General features: G+C 50.8%; 1 protein-coding gene across 4 annotated transcripts in view; it reads right to left on the reverse strand.

Moving 5' to 3' along the window:
• Window positions 1-19,202, reverse strand: part of RALGAPA2 (Ral GTPase activating protein catalytic subunit alpha 2) — a 264,651-nt gene that overhangs the window by 221,196 nt on the left and 24,253 nt on the right. For all 4 annotated transcript variants that reach the window (XM_031434392.2, XM_064475925.1, XM_064475924.1 and 1 more), the window contains exons 2-3: window positions 16,910-17,020; window positions 13,958-14,007 (exon numbers count right to left, since the gene is read on the reverse strand). In XM_031434392.2, coding sequence (XP_031290252.2) covers window positions 13,958-14,007; window positions 16,910-17,020 — 161 coding nt within the window. The remainder of the gene's footprint in view (window positions 1-13,957; window positions 14,008-16,909; window positions 17,021-19,202) is intronic.

The following is a 19,202-nucleotide window of genomic DNA, read 5'->3' on the forward strand; positions in this document are numbered from 1 at the left end:
CAAACGCCGCATAAGCTGTTGACATCTTGTTTGTAGTTTCGCTGGAGAGCAAAATGTAAAAAAATTCAGGAGAGCCACACAGTGTGGATAAATATCACTCTTCTGAGAAACACAGGGCCGGTGTTAATACTCCGCGCTCAGCTGCGCCTAACTGGTAATCCGGTAGAGCACACTCGAAATCGAAATGAGGTGTTACTGCTGATCAGCGCATCAGGGGGGCTGTCAGCCTTCTAACTCATTATCCACAGTTCCTTTCTCTTCAGAACTGACGGCATGACCAGGAATAATGTGAAACGTAGGCTGGAGTTTATACAAGACGCAACACTGCACTTTCAAACTGCTGATCTTCCTTTGATTTGGGTGGGAAACATTATTTTGGTCAAATTATTATTACCAGATGATGGCAACAGATCCCAGTTGATTCACACGTGATTTCAAGTCCACGGAGAGTGGAGGAGGAAGAAAATACTCCATGCTAACTGAGGCAAGGTAATGTACTCAAACGGTGATCAGCTACACCTGTCATCCTCGAGTAGAGGTCGTGGGGCCACTCTCCGGGGGGCAACCAGCCTCCTGACACGAGGGTGTGAGGCAGAGAAAACGCTGGCCAGGGAGAAGGCAGAAAGTGCAGTCTGGAAGAACAGAAGTCTCAGGTACTCGGCCTTCTGAGTAACAAATGTTCAGAAAACGTATGACGAGAAACGGGGCAGGTGGGCTTAAAGGGAGACATTCTGTGAATGCCTGGACCCCTGTGAGCAGGAGCCCGGCGGCCTGGACACTCCGGGACAGGCCTCTGGAGAGGGCAATGAGCTCCCCGCCGGCCTGGGCCTGGCTGCTCCTCTCTTACTAAGAATGACTCAGCTATCTAACGTGGACAAAACATTTTCATTGAATTTTGAGTGTCAACATTTATTTGGGACTTAACAACTGAAGAAAAATAGAGCTAAAATAAGGAACTACCTAATCTTAAAAGTAAGATGACTACATTTCTTGCTGAAAAAAGTAACGCTTTTCTTACACCACGTACACTCCCAGCACAGGACAGTGTCTCTCTAGTCACTGGCCACGCTGCTGCTGAGCAGGGGAAGCACTGAGGAGGGAAGGCCTTCCTACATGCTCTTCAGTCCCGAAGACCAAGCTCAGACATCGCCTCTTGAGAAGGACCCACTTCAGCCACACCTCTCACTGCATCCCCGGGCAGCACGCCGCTCAGCTAGACAGGCACCAGGCCCACTCCACCAGGAGATGCTGGACTTGAGAGAAGGGACCCTCTGTTAGCCATCTTGCGTCCCCAATACCCTCAACAGTGGCAGGCACACAGTGCTTCTTAATAAGCACTGATACAATTTCTTACAATTTCTTAATTTAACTTCTAATTTCTTAATAAGCACTGCATGCACAAATGAATGAATGAAAAGTGAAAAAAAGGAAGACAGGAAATTCTGATTTGAGTGCTTGTGCACAGACAGACACGAGGAAATGCCCATGGTTAGGGAAGGACCACTCACACTCCGGTATCACAGACCCTGGTGAGCACGCACTCGAGAAGGAAAACCGAGAACAGAGCTGCGCTTCCAGACGTCACAGCAAAGTTTAATGCTGGGCTAGATCATCACTCAAAGGGCGGTACTTCTCTTGGTTAATGAAAAAAAGAAAAAATATTTCAAAAGACTTAAAATACAAGGCAAAGCCATCTAAAGGAAACATGAGATGTAAGGAAAAAAAGAGAGGGGGCGATCTAATGCCCCCTCCCGTGTTTTAGAAATGGGCCAATATAAATTGTTGGAAAACCTCACTGAGCCATGAAAACCCAGAAAGGGCAAAGGATCCCACCTGCAAGCAAAACCGAGGCTCCCCTGCTCAAAGCACAGACCAGGGGCGTGAGGCGTGAGAGCAGAGCACGCCGAGAACGCGCGGCCAAGGAGACCGTCCGAAGAGGAGTGCATTCCTCCTCCTGAAACTCACTTGCTGCAAGAACAGGCCCTTTTAGAAATTCTGGTTCACGTTCTTTTAAGAGGTCGCGGAATCTTCCTTTTTAAGACCGAGGTAAATAAAAGCAGCCGTGTAAAATCAGAGCGCATCGCAGGGAGATGAGAACACAGAAGGCGAGGGTCTCGGGGGTCTAGACGGTGGCCGCACAGCCTCCTGCTGTCCCTGTGCCAGGACACGCGTGTCACAAGGCCTCCCCAGGACCGGATACGCCGAACGGAGACAAACACCCAGACACTGCACGTTCAAAGTTGTCAGTTCAGTACATAAGTAAACACTCTACACAAATCTGAAAAGAACAAATGGATTATCTGCAAAGGAACAAAACTCAGGCGGCCTCAGTCTTGCGGTCTGCGACACCAAGCTCCAGCAGTGTGGCCGATGGCTCCTGGCAGGCCACGCTGAGAACACAGGGCCCAGGTCACAGACGGAGCAGAGCCCCCGAAGCAGACCAGGTGCCCGCTGCTGACTCCAGCACATGATCAAGATAACTCAACTACAGCTAACAAAATTCAGCATTTTGTGGAAAAATGACTATGATTCAAAAAGTATAGAGCCAGCTATATGTGTTTGAAGGCTAAAAAAAGATAGTCTTAAGCTGGAAACATGTCAGCCACATACCTCACTACCTCAGCGTGCTAAACTGTTCCTATTCCAGCAAACACAGAGATTAATCAAAGTAATCCCCAAACAAGGGTGCAGGTGCATAAGCACTGTGAACACTGAGTCATATTTATACCACTGAAATTAATATGGTTATAAAAATTAAATCTGCAAAACCATTAACATCAGAAAATAAATTCTAAAAAATATTATAATAAACTAATCTGGATATAAAATGGTTAAAATTAAAAAAAAGTGAGAAGTACAACTGACACATGCGACTGAAGTAAAAGCACCAGCAGGGGGTGTGGGTAGAGCTCAGAGGCGGAGCATGTGCTTAGCAAGCCCAAGGTCCTGGGTTCAGTCCCCAGCACCTCCACTAAACAAATAAGCAAACAGATAAATAAACCTAATTACCCCCTAAGAAAAAACTACACACACACAAAAAGTAAAAGCACCACCAAATACTGCTTATTCTTGATATGGATAATAAAAAGGAAAAAGGTTCAAGTAGCAGCTTGTTAATTTAAAGACAATTACTGGAATGACAGTAAAAAGTATGTCTTCCAAATCACAAGGCATCAAGCGAACGTCAAGAATCTCTCACCCCATAAATAAAAGTACAAAATAAACTTTAATGTTAATTATCACACATACAAAAATAATAAATATAAGTAAGTTAAATTTCTCTATCAAAGACCAGGTCAATTAGAACCGGCTTTCAAACACAGAAAATTAACAATAAAATACAGGAAATGACGTATCCGGTGCACGTGGGCACAAGCACACAGCAAAGCAGCATCAATATTAAGTGAAAAGGTTTTCAGGGGGACAAAAGGAATCATTTCAAACAGGCTAAAAAAGTAACTCACAATTAGCTATGACACTAGCAGACCTTTATGAAACTAGTAACACAGCAGGGAAGTAGAGCAAATACAGAAACTGAGGGGGAAATGCAGTTATAGTGGGAGACGTTAATGCGCTCTGGCAGACAGCAGAGCAACAGACTACCACACAGCAGATCTGAACAGAGTAAGACTGATGTAACAGACACAGAGAGAGGCAGGGAGAGAAAACGTCACAGACTCTGACATTCACAAAACATTATGTAAAGTTATTTTTCTAAGATATGTGAATAAAACCCTCAAAGGTGCAGATGCACAGGTCACAGACACACTCACTGCACTGGGGGCCCAGCCGGCCACTGAGAGTCTGAGCTGAAAATTTTCAACTACTTGGGGGATTTTAAAACACTCTGGTGAGCAACACTCAAGTTTACAAAAAACTCAAACAACTACAATTATACAATGAGAATTATTATTGTATATTCTATTATTATATAAAAGCTATTGTATAAAATATTCTACAAAAATTATTAACAATGAGAATGCTGTATAACTGAAATTGGTCAAATCTGAAACAGGAAGAAAATCTGTCCATTTTAATTTTCTATAGTAAAAGACACAAAAAAGCAAAACTGAGTTTTAAAGTCAAAAAGCTTTTTAAATGAAAAGACAACCTACAGAATGGGAGAAAATATTTGCAAATGATGTGACTGACAAGGGACTAATTTCCAAAATATACAAACAGGTCATATGCCTTAATATCAAAGAAACAAGCAACCCAATCCAAAAATGGGCAGAAGAGCTAAACAAGCAGTTCTTCAATGAAGATACACAAACGGCCAATAGGGCATATGGAAAAAAATGCTCAGCATTGCTAATTGTTAGAGAAATGCAGATCAAAACTACCATGAGGTATCACCTCACACCAGCCAGAACAGCCATCATTGAAAAGTCTACATATGATAGCCAGGACATTGGGGATGTCAGTCTGGGGACCTGACGGGAGACAGGGATGTGCAGGGAGGCAGAGGCCAGACCAGGAAGGGCCCTGAACACCTTGCTGGGGAGTTGCACCTCTGACCAAAGGCCCTGGGAACCAGAGTTACAGAACGCCGAGGACATTCTGGCGAGTGAGGGAGACAGACCAAGGGCTAGTGAGCGGGAGCGCGGCAGGGGGTAGGCTGCGCCGGGACGGGCGACGCGCAGAGCCCGAGCGGAGAGAAAGGCGGTCCGCGCGCTCAGCTCGGAGCACGGCCGCCGGACGGACGATAAGAAGTTATTTTCTGACTTTAAGATCACGCAAAGGTCTACCCTCCTTTAAAGAAAAGCAAATTTCATTAGACTCTTCACTTGCAGTGAGAAGACACGCAGCAGCCTCCACAGACGCCCAGCTCGGCAGCACACAAGCCCGCCCGTCGCCGCGGTTCCGCGCTGACTCGCGGCCCGGCCGGGGCACACGGGCGGGGGCCCCTCCCGCCGCGGCGCCTCCGCCGCAGCCGCAGCCGTCGCGGCCTCTCCAACCCGAGCTTCCGCTTTCCGGCTAAAAACTTTTCTTTCACGTCTCGTCAACTTCCATACCAACACAATCAGCTGTCTGTCTTTTCTGGGCCATTGTTCACAAAACAGAAAAAAACAAAAAACACTTCACTTCCAGAGTTTCCAGGTACGCGGAAAGTTGAGAAATAAGCCCCCAGTGAGACACCGCCGCGGGGGTCCCACGACCCCAGGGGGCTCCCGACGCCCGCTTCCGCACACTCAGAAAGTGCCCCCGACCTGCAGGTTCGCTCAGAGGCCTGAGGTCCCCGCCCAGCGTCACAAGCACGCCAAACGCTAGGGGTCACTGTCCCAGCCACACGCCACGGCCAAGCAAAACGAGCCACAGAAAATGGACAACACAGCAAGAACCTGGACAGCCATCCCCCAAACTGATGGAGAAAGAAGACGGCTCATCCAAACCGTCCGCACGCTAATTCTCAGCAATCTGAAGGGAGAGAAAACGCTCCTTGCGTATCTCCTGCTGCTCTAACAACGCACACGACGTGCTCAAGCTTTACTGTGAGGTTTCCATGCGTGTAGCCCTAACGCCATCCGTCTCTGCCGTCTGCCCCGGGAGGGCTCCTGGCAGGTCTCCTGCGGTAGAACTTCAGGGGACCCACCCCGAAGGTGTCACCTATCCGCGGACCGAGTGGCGCACAGCGCGAGAGTGGCCGGCAGGCCCGGAGGCTCAGGGCACCTGGGCTGCGACAGACAATCCCAGGCATGTAATTCCACACTTCCCAAACATCTTGTCTCCAGTTTCCCTTCCTCCGAGGCAGCTGAGTAACTCAGTATATCCTGTTGGGTCGATCCCAAGTTTCTCACCTGTAAGTCGCAAGGCCTGAGGAAAACTCGAGTATTAAATTTCAAAGTTAAAAGGTCCACTGAACATGGCTCCTTTCAGCTCAAATGCTGTATCTAATAATTCAAATTATTAACACGCTGGAATAGGAGCATCAAATTGTAACCGTGAGCAACGCATTCGAAGAATCTCTGTAAAGGACTGGACATTTACAGTGCTTCCATCTTGCAGTTTGCAGGGCTCGTAAACATTTCATGGTCAGAGGCCGACACCAGAATGACCCTGTGCTCCGGGAACGGAGGACCTGGCCTGTGTTTTACTGTCACCTCTCGTCCTACACAGGGCACGGCGCTCAGGAGACGACACCTGAGACCAGGGAGAAAGGGCAGGGCCGGCCACCAGCCTCCACTGCGACCCTGGCCTGTGAAGTCCTGGGGGTGTCAGGGCGCAGGTCACACAGTGCCACATCCCAAAAGCCACCAGCTGGAGTTGCTCCCAACCAAGGGCCTGACGTTAATAAAAAAGCAAGCCTGACGATGCCGTGAAGACGGCCAGGACAACGAGAGGCCCGTTACCACCTTAAATGCTGTACGTAACACATTAAAGCATGCAAGGTCCCACCGTACAGCACAGGGAACTCCACTCAATACCCTGTCGCGCCCTATAATGGAAAAGAACATAAAAACGAATATATGTATATGCATGTACATGTATGACTGACACATGACGCTGTGCACCAGAAATTCACACATTGTAACTGACTATACTGCAACAAAAATTTTTTAAAATATAGAAAAAAAAAAAAACCCCAGTGTCATAAAGGTGACCCCACATTCTGGTCATGATGCCCAGGGGCTCTGGTTCTGCCTGCCAACCAGAACTCAGAGCGGCTCTGGGGACAGGGAAGTGTCTCTGTGGCCCTTGGTTCTCCAGGACCTCTGAACTGACACTGACTTCTTTTCAGTTGCAATCGGTCATTTAGAATTACGGCAGTGCCCCGGGAGCTGCATTCAAAGCTGGAATCATTCTTTTAAAAGGAAAAACAAAATCCACTGAAGCAGCCAAATACTTGAAGTCATCAAGAAGAACTTCAATTCCAAGGATTTAGGAAGAATCTGTTTTCCGTGTTCACTTTATTTGCTCCTGTCCCTCCTCCACTCAGTAACAGCAAAGCAGTCCTTACAGTAAAAGGACCTAAAAAGTGGGAAGAGTGTGAGAGATCCGTGGAAGCCCTGCACCTCGGCGTGGGGACGAGGAGCAGCCGGGAGCGTTCTCACACTGGACAGTCTGGAATAAGTAATGACAAAGGAAGCTGAGGAAAGCGGGGCTGTGGGGACTGGTTAACTATAAAAGCACCACTCAGCCATCTGGCTCTGTTACTTGCTCATAAGAAAAAGCGCGCGCCACGGCCTGAAGAAAGAAAGGGGGCTGTGACCTAGTCCCGCTGGACACCTGTCCCGAACGCAGTGGTTCGTCCATGACTCAGGCCGAGTGTTTCCACTGCCTCTCTGAAGGAGCTTCTGATTTGTTTTCATCTTCAAAGAGTTATGAAAGAGCTACACTTCCACCGAAAGAAGAAGGTGGGGGAGAGGGGACGAACACTGCAGAATCGTTTATTGTGTGTAGTTCTCTTACATCCGTAATTCTGGTTTCTCTCCAGGCAATTCTCCTTCGTTAGGAATACCTGGAGTAGAACACCTGGGGCTACTAAGTGTGAAAAGATATAAATAAATGTGCGTGTGTGGTCTATAAAACCAACACTTAAGTGACTGGCAGCACATACAAAGCAGTTGTGCAAAGTGACAGCCGGCCCACCCCCTCTGCTTTTTCTGCACAACCCCGGGCTGCACCAATCCGGTGGAGGTACAACCCCTGGAGAGTCCTCTCACCCGCTCTGAGGAAGAGAACTGGGGGCTAAGCCCCGACCTGTGTGAGATCGCTCAGAACACGGAGGAACAAGAGACCTTGCACTAAAGGAAGACGGCTCCCACCGCAGCCCTGGACTCCCGGCCGGTCAGCTGCGACTCCCAGACGTGACGACGCCCAGACATCAGGCGCCTGGCAGGACTGTGCACCGCGAGTCCCCCTCCAATCCAGCATCACCTCCACACGCCGGGGGCTCGGGGGCGCAAGACGTGAGGCAGGAGGCCTGACGCAAACTTCCATCAAACTGTCATCTGATAGTAAAGGAAAAACAAAACCTAGTGCCCCCAGGATTACCCCTTCCTCTGTCAGGCCCTGAAGACGCCCCTGGTCACCTGCGCTCCCTGGACAGGTCACCCACTGCACTTTGGGCCTTCTGTCCAGGTGGCTTCAATCAGAACCTCCCCATCAACGGAGGGTGAGGACAACCCTCATGCACCGCCCGGGGTGGCCCCAAGAGTGCTTCTTCATCTTGGGTGGCTGGCGGAGGGAGGGGGGAGGCGGGGCAGGGAGATGATGTAGTAAGTAATTTGACTGGCCCTTACTTATAATATCATTTCCCACTTAAAATAAACAGGAAAAGAGGAGAATGAAATTGGGTGTGGCTTTTCAATTCCATGTTTGCAGAAGGCCTCCTGGAGCCCTGCTTCCCCAGCCCGTGGAGGCAAATTCATGTTCCCCTCGGCCAACAGCCCGCTGGAGACAGTGCCTGCAGATCCCCAGGAAGCCGTTTCAGCAAAACCCTAAACCTTAAGTGCAGTCCCCTCCCCACAAGGACACAGATGTGCACTAGGGTGGGGACGTCACCAAGCGTCTGACCAATGGGAAACAAGTCTCTGAGATGAGGTCACAAGGCCCTGTTGGAAGGCCCCACTGCTTCTCTAAGTGATCACACCTATGTCAACTTAATTTTCAAATTTAAATCAAATAAAACTACTTAACGTTAAAATTCATGCTGCTCGGTCAGGCTAGCCACACTTCAAGCACTAAACAGCCCATGTGGCCAGGGGTTACACAACTAGCCAGCACAGAATATGCCCACCATCACAGAAAGGTCCACTGACCAGAGCCGCTCTGGAGAAAAAGGCACCTGAGAGGTCAGATCCTCGGGGGCTAATCAGAGTCAAACGGATTTAGTCTTAAAACTAAATAAAAGCATAAAACTGCATGTCATGCTGAAAAAGACTCCCCTACCAACTTCCTATTTTAAAGGCTTCTTGTTTGGGGACTTTGGTCAAAGCTACACTCACAGGATCACAGGCTGGTAGAGCTGGCCAACAAGAGACCCCAGAACTTAGCTGGTCCCGCCCCTCGCTGTACGGACATGGGAGCCAAGGTAAAGGTTACGGACCTGAGTCAGGGCCACCCAGCCTGCCAGTGGCAAAGCCTGATCTGAGAGGTGGTAGACATACACAATGGGGTATTTACTCAGCCATAAGAAAGAACGAAACAATGCCATTTGCCCCAACATGGATGGACTAGAGATGATCATACTAAGTGAAGTAAGTCAGCCGAGAAAGACATATCATACGGTAGCTTTTACACGTGAAATCTAAAAAAGGATACAAATCTTATTTACAAAACAGAAATAGACTCACAGACACAAAAAACAAACTGTCAGAGGGGAAGAGTGGGGAGGGATGAATTAGGAGTTTGGGATTAACAGATACACATCACTATGCATAAAAGAGATAAACGAGGCCCTACTGTACAGCACGGGGAACTAGACTCAATTTCTTGTAATAAACTATTAGGGAAAATAACCTGAAAAACCTGAAAATGTAAGTAGGTGTATATATATGCACATGTCTGTGAAGATGGAGAACTGAGTCGCTCTGCTGCACACCTGACACTAACCACACCTCAATCCGAAAAAATTAAACATGAACAAACCAAGCCCGCTCTGCTGCTGCCTTTCCCTACCTCCTCAACCCAGAGTTTCAGGTGAGAGAAGAAAACATCTTAATACACAAACACCACATAACCCCATGGAACGTGAGGTGAGCATTTAAGAGGCTCCGATCAGACAATAAACACTAACGAGCGAGGTCACTGCAGGGCACACGGAGGACCACAAGCGTGGCTGCTGGCCCCGCATGCCACGTCTCATTGGGCAGCTGAGACCTGGCCACCTTCAAGGGGAACAAAGAATGCCCAGCTGCAGCCAGACGGTAGCCCATGGGAGCGCGTCCTTAGTCACAGGAGAGGTCTCAGCGGGCCTGAATGGAGCCTGAGCAAATGCGCCGGAGGAGGAGGAGGGCAAAGGGCAGTCCCTGAGGGGCCAAGTGCATAAACAGAGACGCGGGAGGGAAAAGGCAGCAGGCCAAGTCTGCGTGTGACACAGCATGCGACAGGGCACTTCCGAGGGCAACAGCGACAGCCCAGCAGGAGAGAGAGCTGCACAGGGAGCCCCGGGGACGCGGAGGGCGAGACCAGCCCCGGCCACACTCCACAGGTGACACAGAAGCCAGTCAGCCTCCGGGAAGGGAAAAAACAGGGTTGACTTAATCTGGTGGGGTGATCTGGATAAACGGACAAATAAGGGACCTAGAAGTCAAATGTCCCATGTGTGTGTGATTCCCATCTCTGTGATGTCTGAAAACCAGATGAGTAAGTAGCACTCTGAGGCCAGGATGCGTGTAAGTGCTGGCGTTAAACCTCCTCAGCTAATGCAGGCCGGCGCTGGGGCGCGGCGGGGAGGGAAACGCCTTGCTATCAAACTCTACTCAAACTACCCTATTTCTCTGCTCAAGACGGGGGAGGATGACGCATTACACGGCAGGCGGCGTGAAACGGCACCTCTCTAACAACTGTATTTTCTCATTCTCGGTCCTCTTGATGCTCTGACGTCTAGGGCCTTGCAGCAGCCCCAGGAGGCACGCCTTCCCGGGGTTAGAATAGAAGCTGCCAGCACGCCTTTGACGTGCAAACCAGCCAGCCCCAAATCCATGCCCCAACCCCCTCTTTAATGGGCTCTCGCACCCTGGGACGCTATGCGCTGCCCAAATCACCTGGGGCCCAGGCTCCGGGGCCACCAGGGACCACACCCACAGCCCAGATCCCTGGAAACTTAAACTGGCCAGTCCAAGCCCGCTTAGTCGGCTAACTGCCTTGCCCGCCGGTCTCCTTCGGCAGAAACCACCCTCACTTCCTCCCCCAACCTTTTCTTTTCACCCTGGAGCTTCTCCTTACAGGACCTGCCACACCTGCCGCTCCAAAGGGTCTGTGAGGACAGTAGCACCTCCTTCCTTCCTGCCCACCGTTCTCCTGTCTGCGTGTCTCCCCACACCTGATAAAACAAGTCCCTGGACCAGTAACACGTCTCACCTGCTGAATCCAGAAGGTTCTCAAAGTCCAGTGAATTATTTGACCTTGAAAGCCATGCACCAAGTGCCTGACATTTCTACCCCAACCTCCTTTTCCCCGATGTAGGCAGCCACTTCAAGGGCCACCACCAAAGGGTCACTTGTGAAAAGGGCCACTCAGAATTTTCTGACTCAGAAAGTCGCTCCTGGAGCTCTGGCACATCTGTTCCTACGGTGGACTCTGCAGTTGTAAGGCGCACTCTGTGAGGACGCCTGGACTCAGCCACCCGCCCCCTCCGGCGCCTGGAGCAGTAGGTGCCCAATAGCCGTGTCCAACGACCGAGCAGCCCATCCAGGAACAGGCGTGTACTGGTACAGACGGCCCAGGGCTCCGGCCCGAACATCCGGACTCCTAAGCGCAGGGCGGCACAGCGCTGAAGTAAGGAATGGGTTCCAGACTGAGACCAGAGGTTAAATCTCTGTCTGCCATTTGTCAGATGTGCAGCCTTGGCCAAGTCACCTAACACAACAAAGCCCCAAGTCTTTCATCGATAAAACTGGGAAGACAGAATCTGCTTCGAAAGGAAAAGTTAAACAGGATGGCCCGAGTAAAACACTCACATTCTCATCAAGATGGTGATGTAAATTCATTTCATGGGGTCCCACACCGTCATTCTCATACTCCCATTTGAAAGACATAGCAATGTAGACGAAACATGTTTTTAGAAGAGAGGAGGGTATAGCTCAAGTGGTAGAGCGTGTGCTTAGCATGCAGGAGGTTCCAGGTTCAATTCCCAGTACCTCCTCTAAAAATAAATAAACGAATAAACATCATTACCTACCCCCTCAGAAAAAGTAAGATTTAGAAGAAGAGTAAAATTAAGGAGTCATAGCCTCAGTTTAAAAACGTGACAAACATCTCCATGAACCGGCAACAAGAGAAACTCCAGGTGGCACCCAGACTGGGAGACACAGGCAAAGGAGGCTGGAGGCCAGCCTCTGAGGGGCCCAAGTGATCCCTCTGGACACGGAGGCAGACGGGGAGGTGTGCCCGCCGACGCGGACCGAGCTGGGAGCCTTCACATGCTCTCCCGAAGCAGTGATGCCTGCAGCAGCTCGCTGCACGGGAAACACTGCTGTTGCCTATTTCAAAGGTCCCCTTCCGGGAAGCCCTGACTCCCACGGGCGGCGGCAGCTCTGCTAACGCTCTTCTTTCCTGCCTTCTAACTCCCTTACCTCTGCTTTCTTCCAGCCCTTCTCTTTTTTATAGACAATCTTTACGCAGTGTCCCTTCAGTGATTTGATGTGCCTTAATAATTCCACTGCTTCCAAAGGGAGCCTTTCCCACACCTCGGTAAGTATTCACCTTCACATCCTCATAAGCCATCTCTTCATGCGGCGCTGACTTGTGGAAAGTAGCAGTGAGGGCACTTAGTTCTCAGAGCAGGACCACACAAATGACAACCTGCCTTCTGGAGCTAGACACAGAGTGAGAGCAGAAACGGAAACAGAAGCAGTTCGAGTTCATCACTCATTCATGTTCACTATGCAGATGAAAGCTTTACGGAGCTCTGACTAATAGATACTTGTCCTCTCATAAAGGCAGCTCATCTCTGGCAGGTGGTAATGTAGCAGGAGCCACGCCCTCTCTAACCCAGACGTCCTGGACGCGAGAAGGCCCTGAGCCCGCCGTGTGGGACACTCAGGACCACGGGCTGTCCTGCTGCAGGACAACTAGACCTGCTGGAGATCAGTGATAACAGAAAGAAAGGGAAGGCAAAGTGTGGGGAGGAGCTGCCCTCGAGGAGAAGGGATGGCGGCGGAGGGCGCCTGCAGCTTCTGGTTCTTAAACTGGGGGGGGCGGGGGCAAGGGTGCCAAGTGGGAGCTTTATCCTCTTGCTTCAGAACTTGTACATGTGTTGTGGATCCTTTAGTAAATGCATCAAGTGTTCAGCAGACACCTGTGCAAGTGACGGACTTCATGAAAGCTCCTGTCACAGACGACTCCTCTGCACAGGTTTCAGTCACAAGAGGGCGGCCCCAGGAAACATAGTGACCAGAACAAAACACGGGGTGAATCTGGGGAAGGAGGACAGCCCTCAGGACACAGAGGGGACCACAGGCCTGAGCGCCAGCAGTCAGCTGGGTCCTGGTCCAGCAGTGTCCACATCTGTTTTATTCCACAAACCCAGGAGTCCACGGAGAGCCTCCCCTGCAGCCCGGCCTCCCGCTCCAGCCAGCTCTGCAGCAAATGCTCGCTGGATCTTTCCTTTACGGTCGTAAGGCTGATCTCACACCAAGCTAAGCACACGTCTCTCCAACTGTGAGTCATTTCTAGATAAGCAACAGCGAGCTTCCAGAACCTGTAATTTGGCTCTAGCATCGTCCTCCAGGCGGCAATAATCAGGCCGCTTGTCTAATACCTTTGGACAAGAAAGACTTCACTTTTAACAGATCAAAAGCCACAACCCCTGTTCTACCTTTGGAGAGACATATGTGATCAACACGTGGACAAAGGGACACATACAAAGGCTACAACCTCGTTAGTAGCCAGAAAAACATATGTTAGAAACAGTGAGGTTTTTATATGTCAGTTTGCATATATTAAAAGGAAACTCATCTCCAGGGCTGGTTAGGGAAATTTACATAAGATTAACGTACGTTTACATACACATCTATGTGACCTTTTTGAAGAACAGTTTGGCAATATCAGTGCTTAAAATGCGCACACATCCCCACCTAATAATGTCCCATCTAGGCACCTGTACAGGAAAAATTCTCCCACAAGGGAAAAAACAAAACCACAAGAACATTCTTCGCAGCACTATCTGTAAAAGAGGAAAAAAGGATACACACATCCATCATTTTTACTTGTCTTAAAGTAAAACTGAAGATCTAATATATGAATTTTTTGACAAGAATCTTAAAAGATAAATGTATTAGTAGACACTTACTTCAAAAAGAAAGAGGATGGAGTCCAGCTCCTCCCTTTGTGACTTATTCCCTGGAATATATTAAAAAAAATTAGTTACCATAACAACATGCAAATTTTAGGATATTAAAAATTATGTTAAAAGGTATCATGAAACATTTGAGCCTCAACATACATTTATTTAGTCAAAACTCCCGGGAGGGAGTGTGGAGCCTGGGGGAGAAGTGCAGGTGCATGACCTGCACCCAGCAGCTGCCCCCTCTGCCAGGCGGTTAATGCTGCGGCCCTGCCCCCGCACTGCCCCTCCTGGGCTTTCTCAGTTTCAATCAACCCATGGTAGGTAATTTATTTATTTCTCAGTGAGTCACTTAGGAGCTCAGATTGTGATAGGACACACCGCTAAAACAGAGTGCCAGCTCTGTGACACTGAGAGGCTGTGCAAAGTCCCGCATCTCCAGGCAAACAGCCCCCTGACAGTGATGACAGTCAACACACCGACGCCTCCTGCAGCAGCTCCCTGGGCGCCGTGCGCTACGTGCTTGCACACATCATCTGACTCAGGGTTGGCGAACTTCTTCTGTAAACATTTCAGGCTTCGCGGCCTGTCCTGCCACCACTCAGCTCTGCCATTATATCGCAAAGGCAGCCACGGAGCACACGTAAGTAAGTGGGTGTGGCTGCAGCCAAGTCACCTTTATTTATAAAAGCAGGCAGGGAGCTGGAAGTCGCTGACCCCAGGTCTAACAGAATCCCCACGGCCCTGTGAAGCAGGTGTCACTCATACACTGAGCAGATCCCGAAGATGGTCACTCTGTCATGGGTTATTCCAGGACCTGAAGATGCCCGAGCCCAGATCCGGCCCTGAGGAAGCCTGCATCCTGCCGGAGGAAGCACTCAAGGAAGAAGGGAGAGAAGCAAGAGGCAGGTGGGGAAGGCCGGAAAGGATGGCGTGCGGCTCTGATCGGGAAGTCAGGGGGCATCTTGCCGAGGAGCGGGCATCTGAGCAAGGATCTTAAGGAGGTAAGGAAGCAAGCTTGAGGAAATGGGGGTGTGGAAATGCGGGGGAAATGGGATCCAGGCAAAGGGGCTGAGTAGGTCTGGATGGACAGAAGACAGCGAGGAGGCCCTGGTGTCTGGAGCACAGGGGAGGTCAGAGAGCGGGTGGGGTCAGACGGGGCAGATAGGTGGGATGTGAGGCCACTGCAGCGACCTCAGGAATGGGAAGGTGCTGGAGGATTTGGAGATCTGGGCCTCACAACCCGGGTGCTCACACTTGAAATATCCCTCCATCTGCTCTTAAGGGATTTGGGTGGGGTGGGGGTCAGGTGGGGAGGGTGCAGAGTGGAAGGGGAGATGGCATCTGAGGTGGAGGCGATGTCCAGGTGAGGCCCATGAGCGCCTCAGCATTCCTGGCACCGGCTGCGAGCAGAGGCCGATGATTCTGGGTGGATTCTGAAGGTAGACCCGGGTTTTGGCCCGAACTGCTGGAAGGCCGGACTGACCGCGGAGGACTGCATTCGCCCAGGAAGCGCCTTCCTTCGTTCTCTGGTTGTGGTACACTTTGAACGCTCTTTTCAGCGACAGCATCCTAGACGGCCCGCTGTTCCTCAACTGCCCGCATCACCACACACTGCTGACCTTTCACGCCCCAATTTCTGCTCTTACCTGGGCTTCTGGACAAAACAGTTTCCTGGCAGCATTCCCAGCTACTCCTTTATCTTCCTCTTTGCCCCATAAAGGAAGGAATTACCCCAAATCTCCAACCGTCACTCTCTGACTCCATGCACACTTTCTCCCTTGGCAACGGCATCACAGCCCCTCTCTTCTCCCAAGCCCCAGTCCCTCCATTTTCCTGCCCACCCGCACCTGGGTGTTCCCGGGCCCTCAGGCCCACACTGCCCAAAGCCACATTCATGCTCCGCTCCCCGCCACCTGGCTCCCCTCAGGGCTCCCGCTGCGGCAGCGGCAGCTTCGGAACCAGACTCAACATCTTGAAAGCATCTCTGACTGCTCCCTCTCATAGCCCTTTCCCATGTCCAAGCCCACCCATTGGGATGCAACACTCTTTGCCCTTAGCTGTCCCCTCCCTGGATCAGATGTCACCAGACCGCACCTGGATGACAACATTAGCCTCCTCATTGGTCTTTCTGCCTCTGGTTCACTCACCACCTGATAAGACACTGTCTTAGTAGCAAACATTTTCGGGAGCTCTAACCACCTAAAGAACAAAGTCCAAATGCTGTAGCCTGGAATATAAGGCTCCTTGTAGGTCTAGTGTAATCTGATTTCCTGCCATACTTTGTCCTGGAATCCCTGACAGAAGGAAACTGAGTCAGAGACAGGTGGAGTCACTTGTCCAAGGAGAAATAGATGGAAGGTAGGGCTGGGGTCCAAACCCAGCTGGCTCCCCAGGCTACGCCATCCTGCCACCTAAACACGGAGCAGAAAGTGCAGTGTGTATTTATTGGCTTGGTTTTCAAAGAACATTTTATACACGTGCATAGGGGCACAACCACCAACACATATAAACACAATATATTAATAACAGGCAGGAAACCTGATAGCGGTGGCCTGTGCAGAGCAGGCTGGGGAGTCCGGACAAAGAGACGTGTCAGTCTGCATTCCAAACTCTCCGGTGGAATCTGAATTTTTTTTAAACCGTGTGCATATGTTACTTTTCTTTCTTTCTTGTTGAGTAAATGATGCCTCTGGAACTCACGCTTCTGTGGGTTTCCTCTCCTCCCGTTTTCCCCTTAGCTGTTTGTTGTTTGATTAACGCCTGTTCAACAGAGAGCTCACGGGAAGGACGCCAACCCCGGGGGGCACGCAGCTTTGCTAAGCGTCTGGCAGGAAAGGAAGCTTAAAAGCATGTCGCTCGTGGCTTGTGGCACATACAACCTCTGAAAACCTCCTGAAAGTTTAAAAAAAAAAAAAACTGGTATACCCAAAAAAATTGTTTTGTAGAAATTCTTACCTTTTAATTTCAAACTATTTTCCAGTGTTATAAAATTTTCATAGAAGATGAAATAGATCTGAGAATAGTTGGTCTCAAAAAACTGCTTGAGATCACTTGCCTCCACGTTGTCTGAAAAGAAAAAGTTCCCATTGGTGACAATAACCTCACACGATCTACAGACTTTGCAGACTTTTCAGAAATGAACACGTCAAAACGAGCCGTACCCCCTTATAAGAGAAGGAAAACAAAGCAAAGAGGATCCCCATCTACTCCTTCTCCACCGAAGGAGAGCTCCGAAGTGGCCTGGGCACCCCTCCCCACCCCGGACCTCAGGGTCAGAGCCGGGGGGTGGGGGGCGGGGGGTCACAGCACTTACAGACCAGCTAGAGGACCAGGGGTCCTGGGAGGGGTGAGATGACTTCCTGTGAGGGACGGGGAAGCAGAAGTTCTTGGAAGAGGGGACTTCCAACCTGGACCAGAAAGAGGGATGGGCCTGCACATCTGGGAGACAACTCCGCCAGTGGAGTCCTGCGTGGCCGGCCGCTGCCCCCTCCCGGCTGATGTGAAACAGCCCGAGAGAAGAGCAGGTGCTCCCCAGTCGCCCACCCACTTCCATCTGGGCCACTGGCCGCTGCCTTCCCTCCAGCTTCCCCGGGACCCGTCCCACTGCAGCTCAGACGCGGTGGGACCCGCCAAGTGCTCCCAGAGTCCTCCTGAGCCGGGTTCCTCCCTGCTGGGCCAGTTTTGCTCAGCCAGGACTGCGGGGAGATAGGCGGGCTGCAGGGAACTTGGCCCAGGAACAGCTCCCGCCGGGATAAGCAACAACCCAGTCCTGGTCCCTCGCACCTCTGGCCGGAGTGGTCGCCCGCTGTCAGCACACCTTTGTGCATCTCCCTCTGTGAACAAGGGTGCGTGCGGTGCCTTCGCAGCCGCATCCCAACCAAGGCGTCAGCTCTTTGGAAGAACACACCTTAGGAAACTCTAGAAAAATAACCTCAGGAAAACTAGAAACAGCTTCCTTAAAATTCTATGAGATTACTCAAGGAAAAAAAAATAATGTGTTGCTATTCAATGTATAACAGAGTCATATCCAATTTGGGGTCCTGATACTGTGAAATGTACGTGAACACACACACTGCTGTGTTTAAATTCTATAAAGTTAACACTAACGCTGATGAAATGAGAGAGCTGTTTTCCTCTGATAACAACACAGCGCCTTTCATGCAAAAAACTCTGCCCTGGTTCTTTGAAATAATGCACACAAGGTGTAACTAAAGTCACATGCACCACCAATTTTACATTCTATTTCTTGCCCCAAAATAACACTGAGCACAGAGCAATGGAAGTTCCTAATAACTAACAAATTCCCCTGCATGCAAGCAGGTAACCATGAAACCAGTATCATCAACCCGCATTAATATTACCATTACATGGAATCCCTGAGTGCCCTCCACCAGCTCCAAGAAAGGGTTTTGTTCATTTTCACTCCAATACCTCCTGCTGGCCCTTCCACCACCCCGTTCCCTCTGAAGCACGCTTCCTCAGACGGCTCTGCTCCCGAGGCTCAGCTCCTCTCCCCACGGGCTCCAGGCCTGGGCCGCGCTCACTGGCCGCAGCCCCGCCAGGCACACATCCCACCCACCCTCGCCCAGCTACAGCCGTGCCAGAGCTCCATGCTTCCCTGCCCCTCCTGTCCCTTCTCCACACTGCAGTCACCAGGGAGATTTAATCCTGCCAGTCAAACCAGACCCTTTTACTCAAAACTGCCCAACGGCCCCCAGTAGCGCTTAAAATAAAACCCAGCTCTTCAGGCGGCCTGCAGGGCCCTGCGCGCTTCCCTCCGCTGGAGGCCAGCTCCCCTGCACGCCGGTCTCCCCCCACCCTGCACTCTGCAGCTTCTTTCCATCCCCAGACTTCCCACACGTCTTCCCCACGCCCAGGTCTCCATCCAGCTCCTTCCTTCTCATCCTTCAGACCCAGGGCCACACACGACCTCCTCAGGGAAGTCTCAGCGTGTCCTGGTGTCACTGCATGTTTCCTCACGGGGTCTGCGGGGGGGACAGCTGGCCGCTCACCAGTGGCCACACAAGCAGGTGATTTTCCTGGGCTGGAGGATGTGGGTGCCCAGATGCAGCAAGACAGCTCAGAAAGGTTGCGGGATCAACAAGTCCAGCCTCCCTGGCCTCCCCGGTCCCTCAGAGACACTCAAGGATCAGCAGCCTGAGGAAAGAGGGCCTTTGTGGGGGCAGAGGGGCCTCACAGACACAGAAATGCCCCCGCCAAGCCGGAAGTCCAGGGAGCGGCCACCTTC

This window comes from Camelus dromedarius, chromosome 18 (assembly GCF_036321535.1).
Source record: "Camelus dromedarius isolate mCamDro1 chromosome 18, mCamDro1.pat, whole genome shotgun sequence".
Taxonomy (NCBI): Eukaryota; Metazoa; Chordata; class Mammalia; order Artiodactyla; family Camelidae; genus Camelus; species Camelus dromedarius.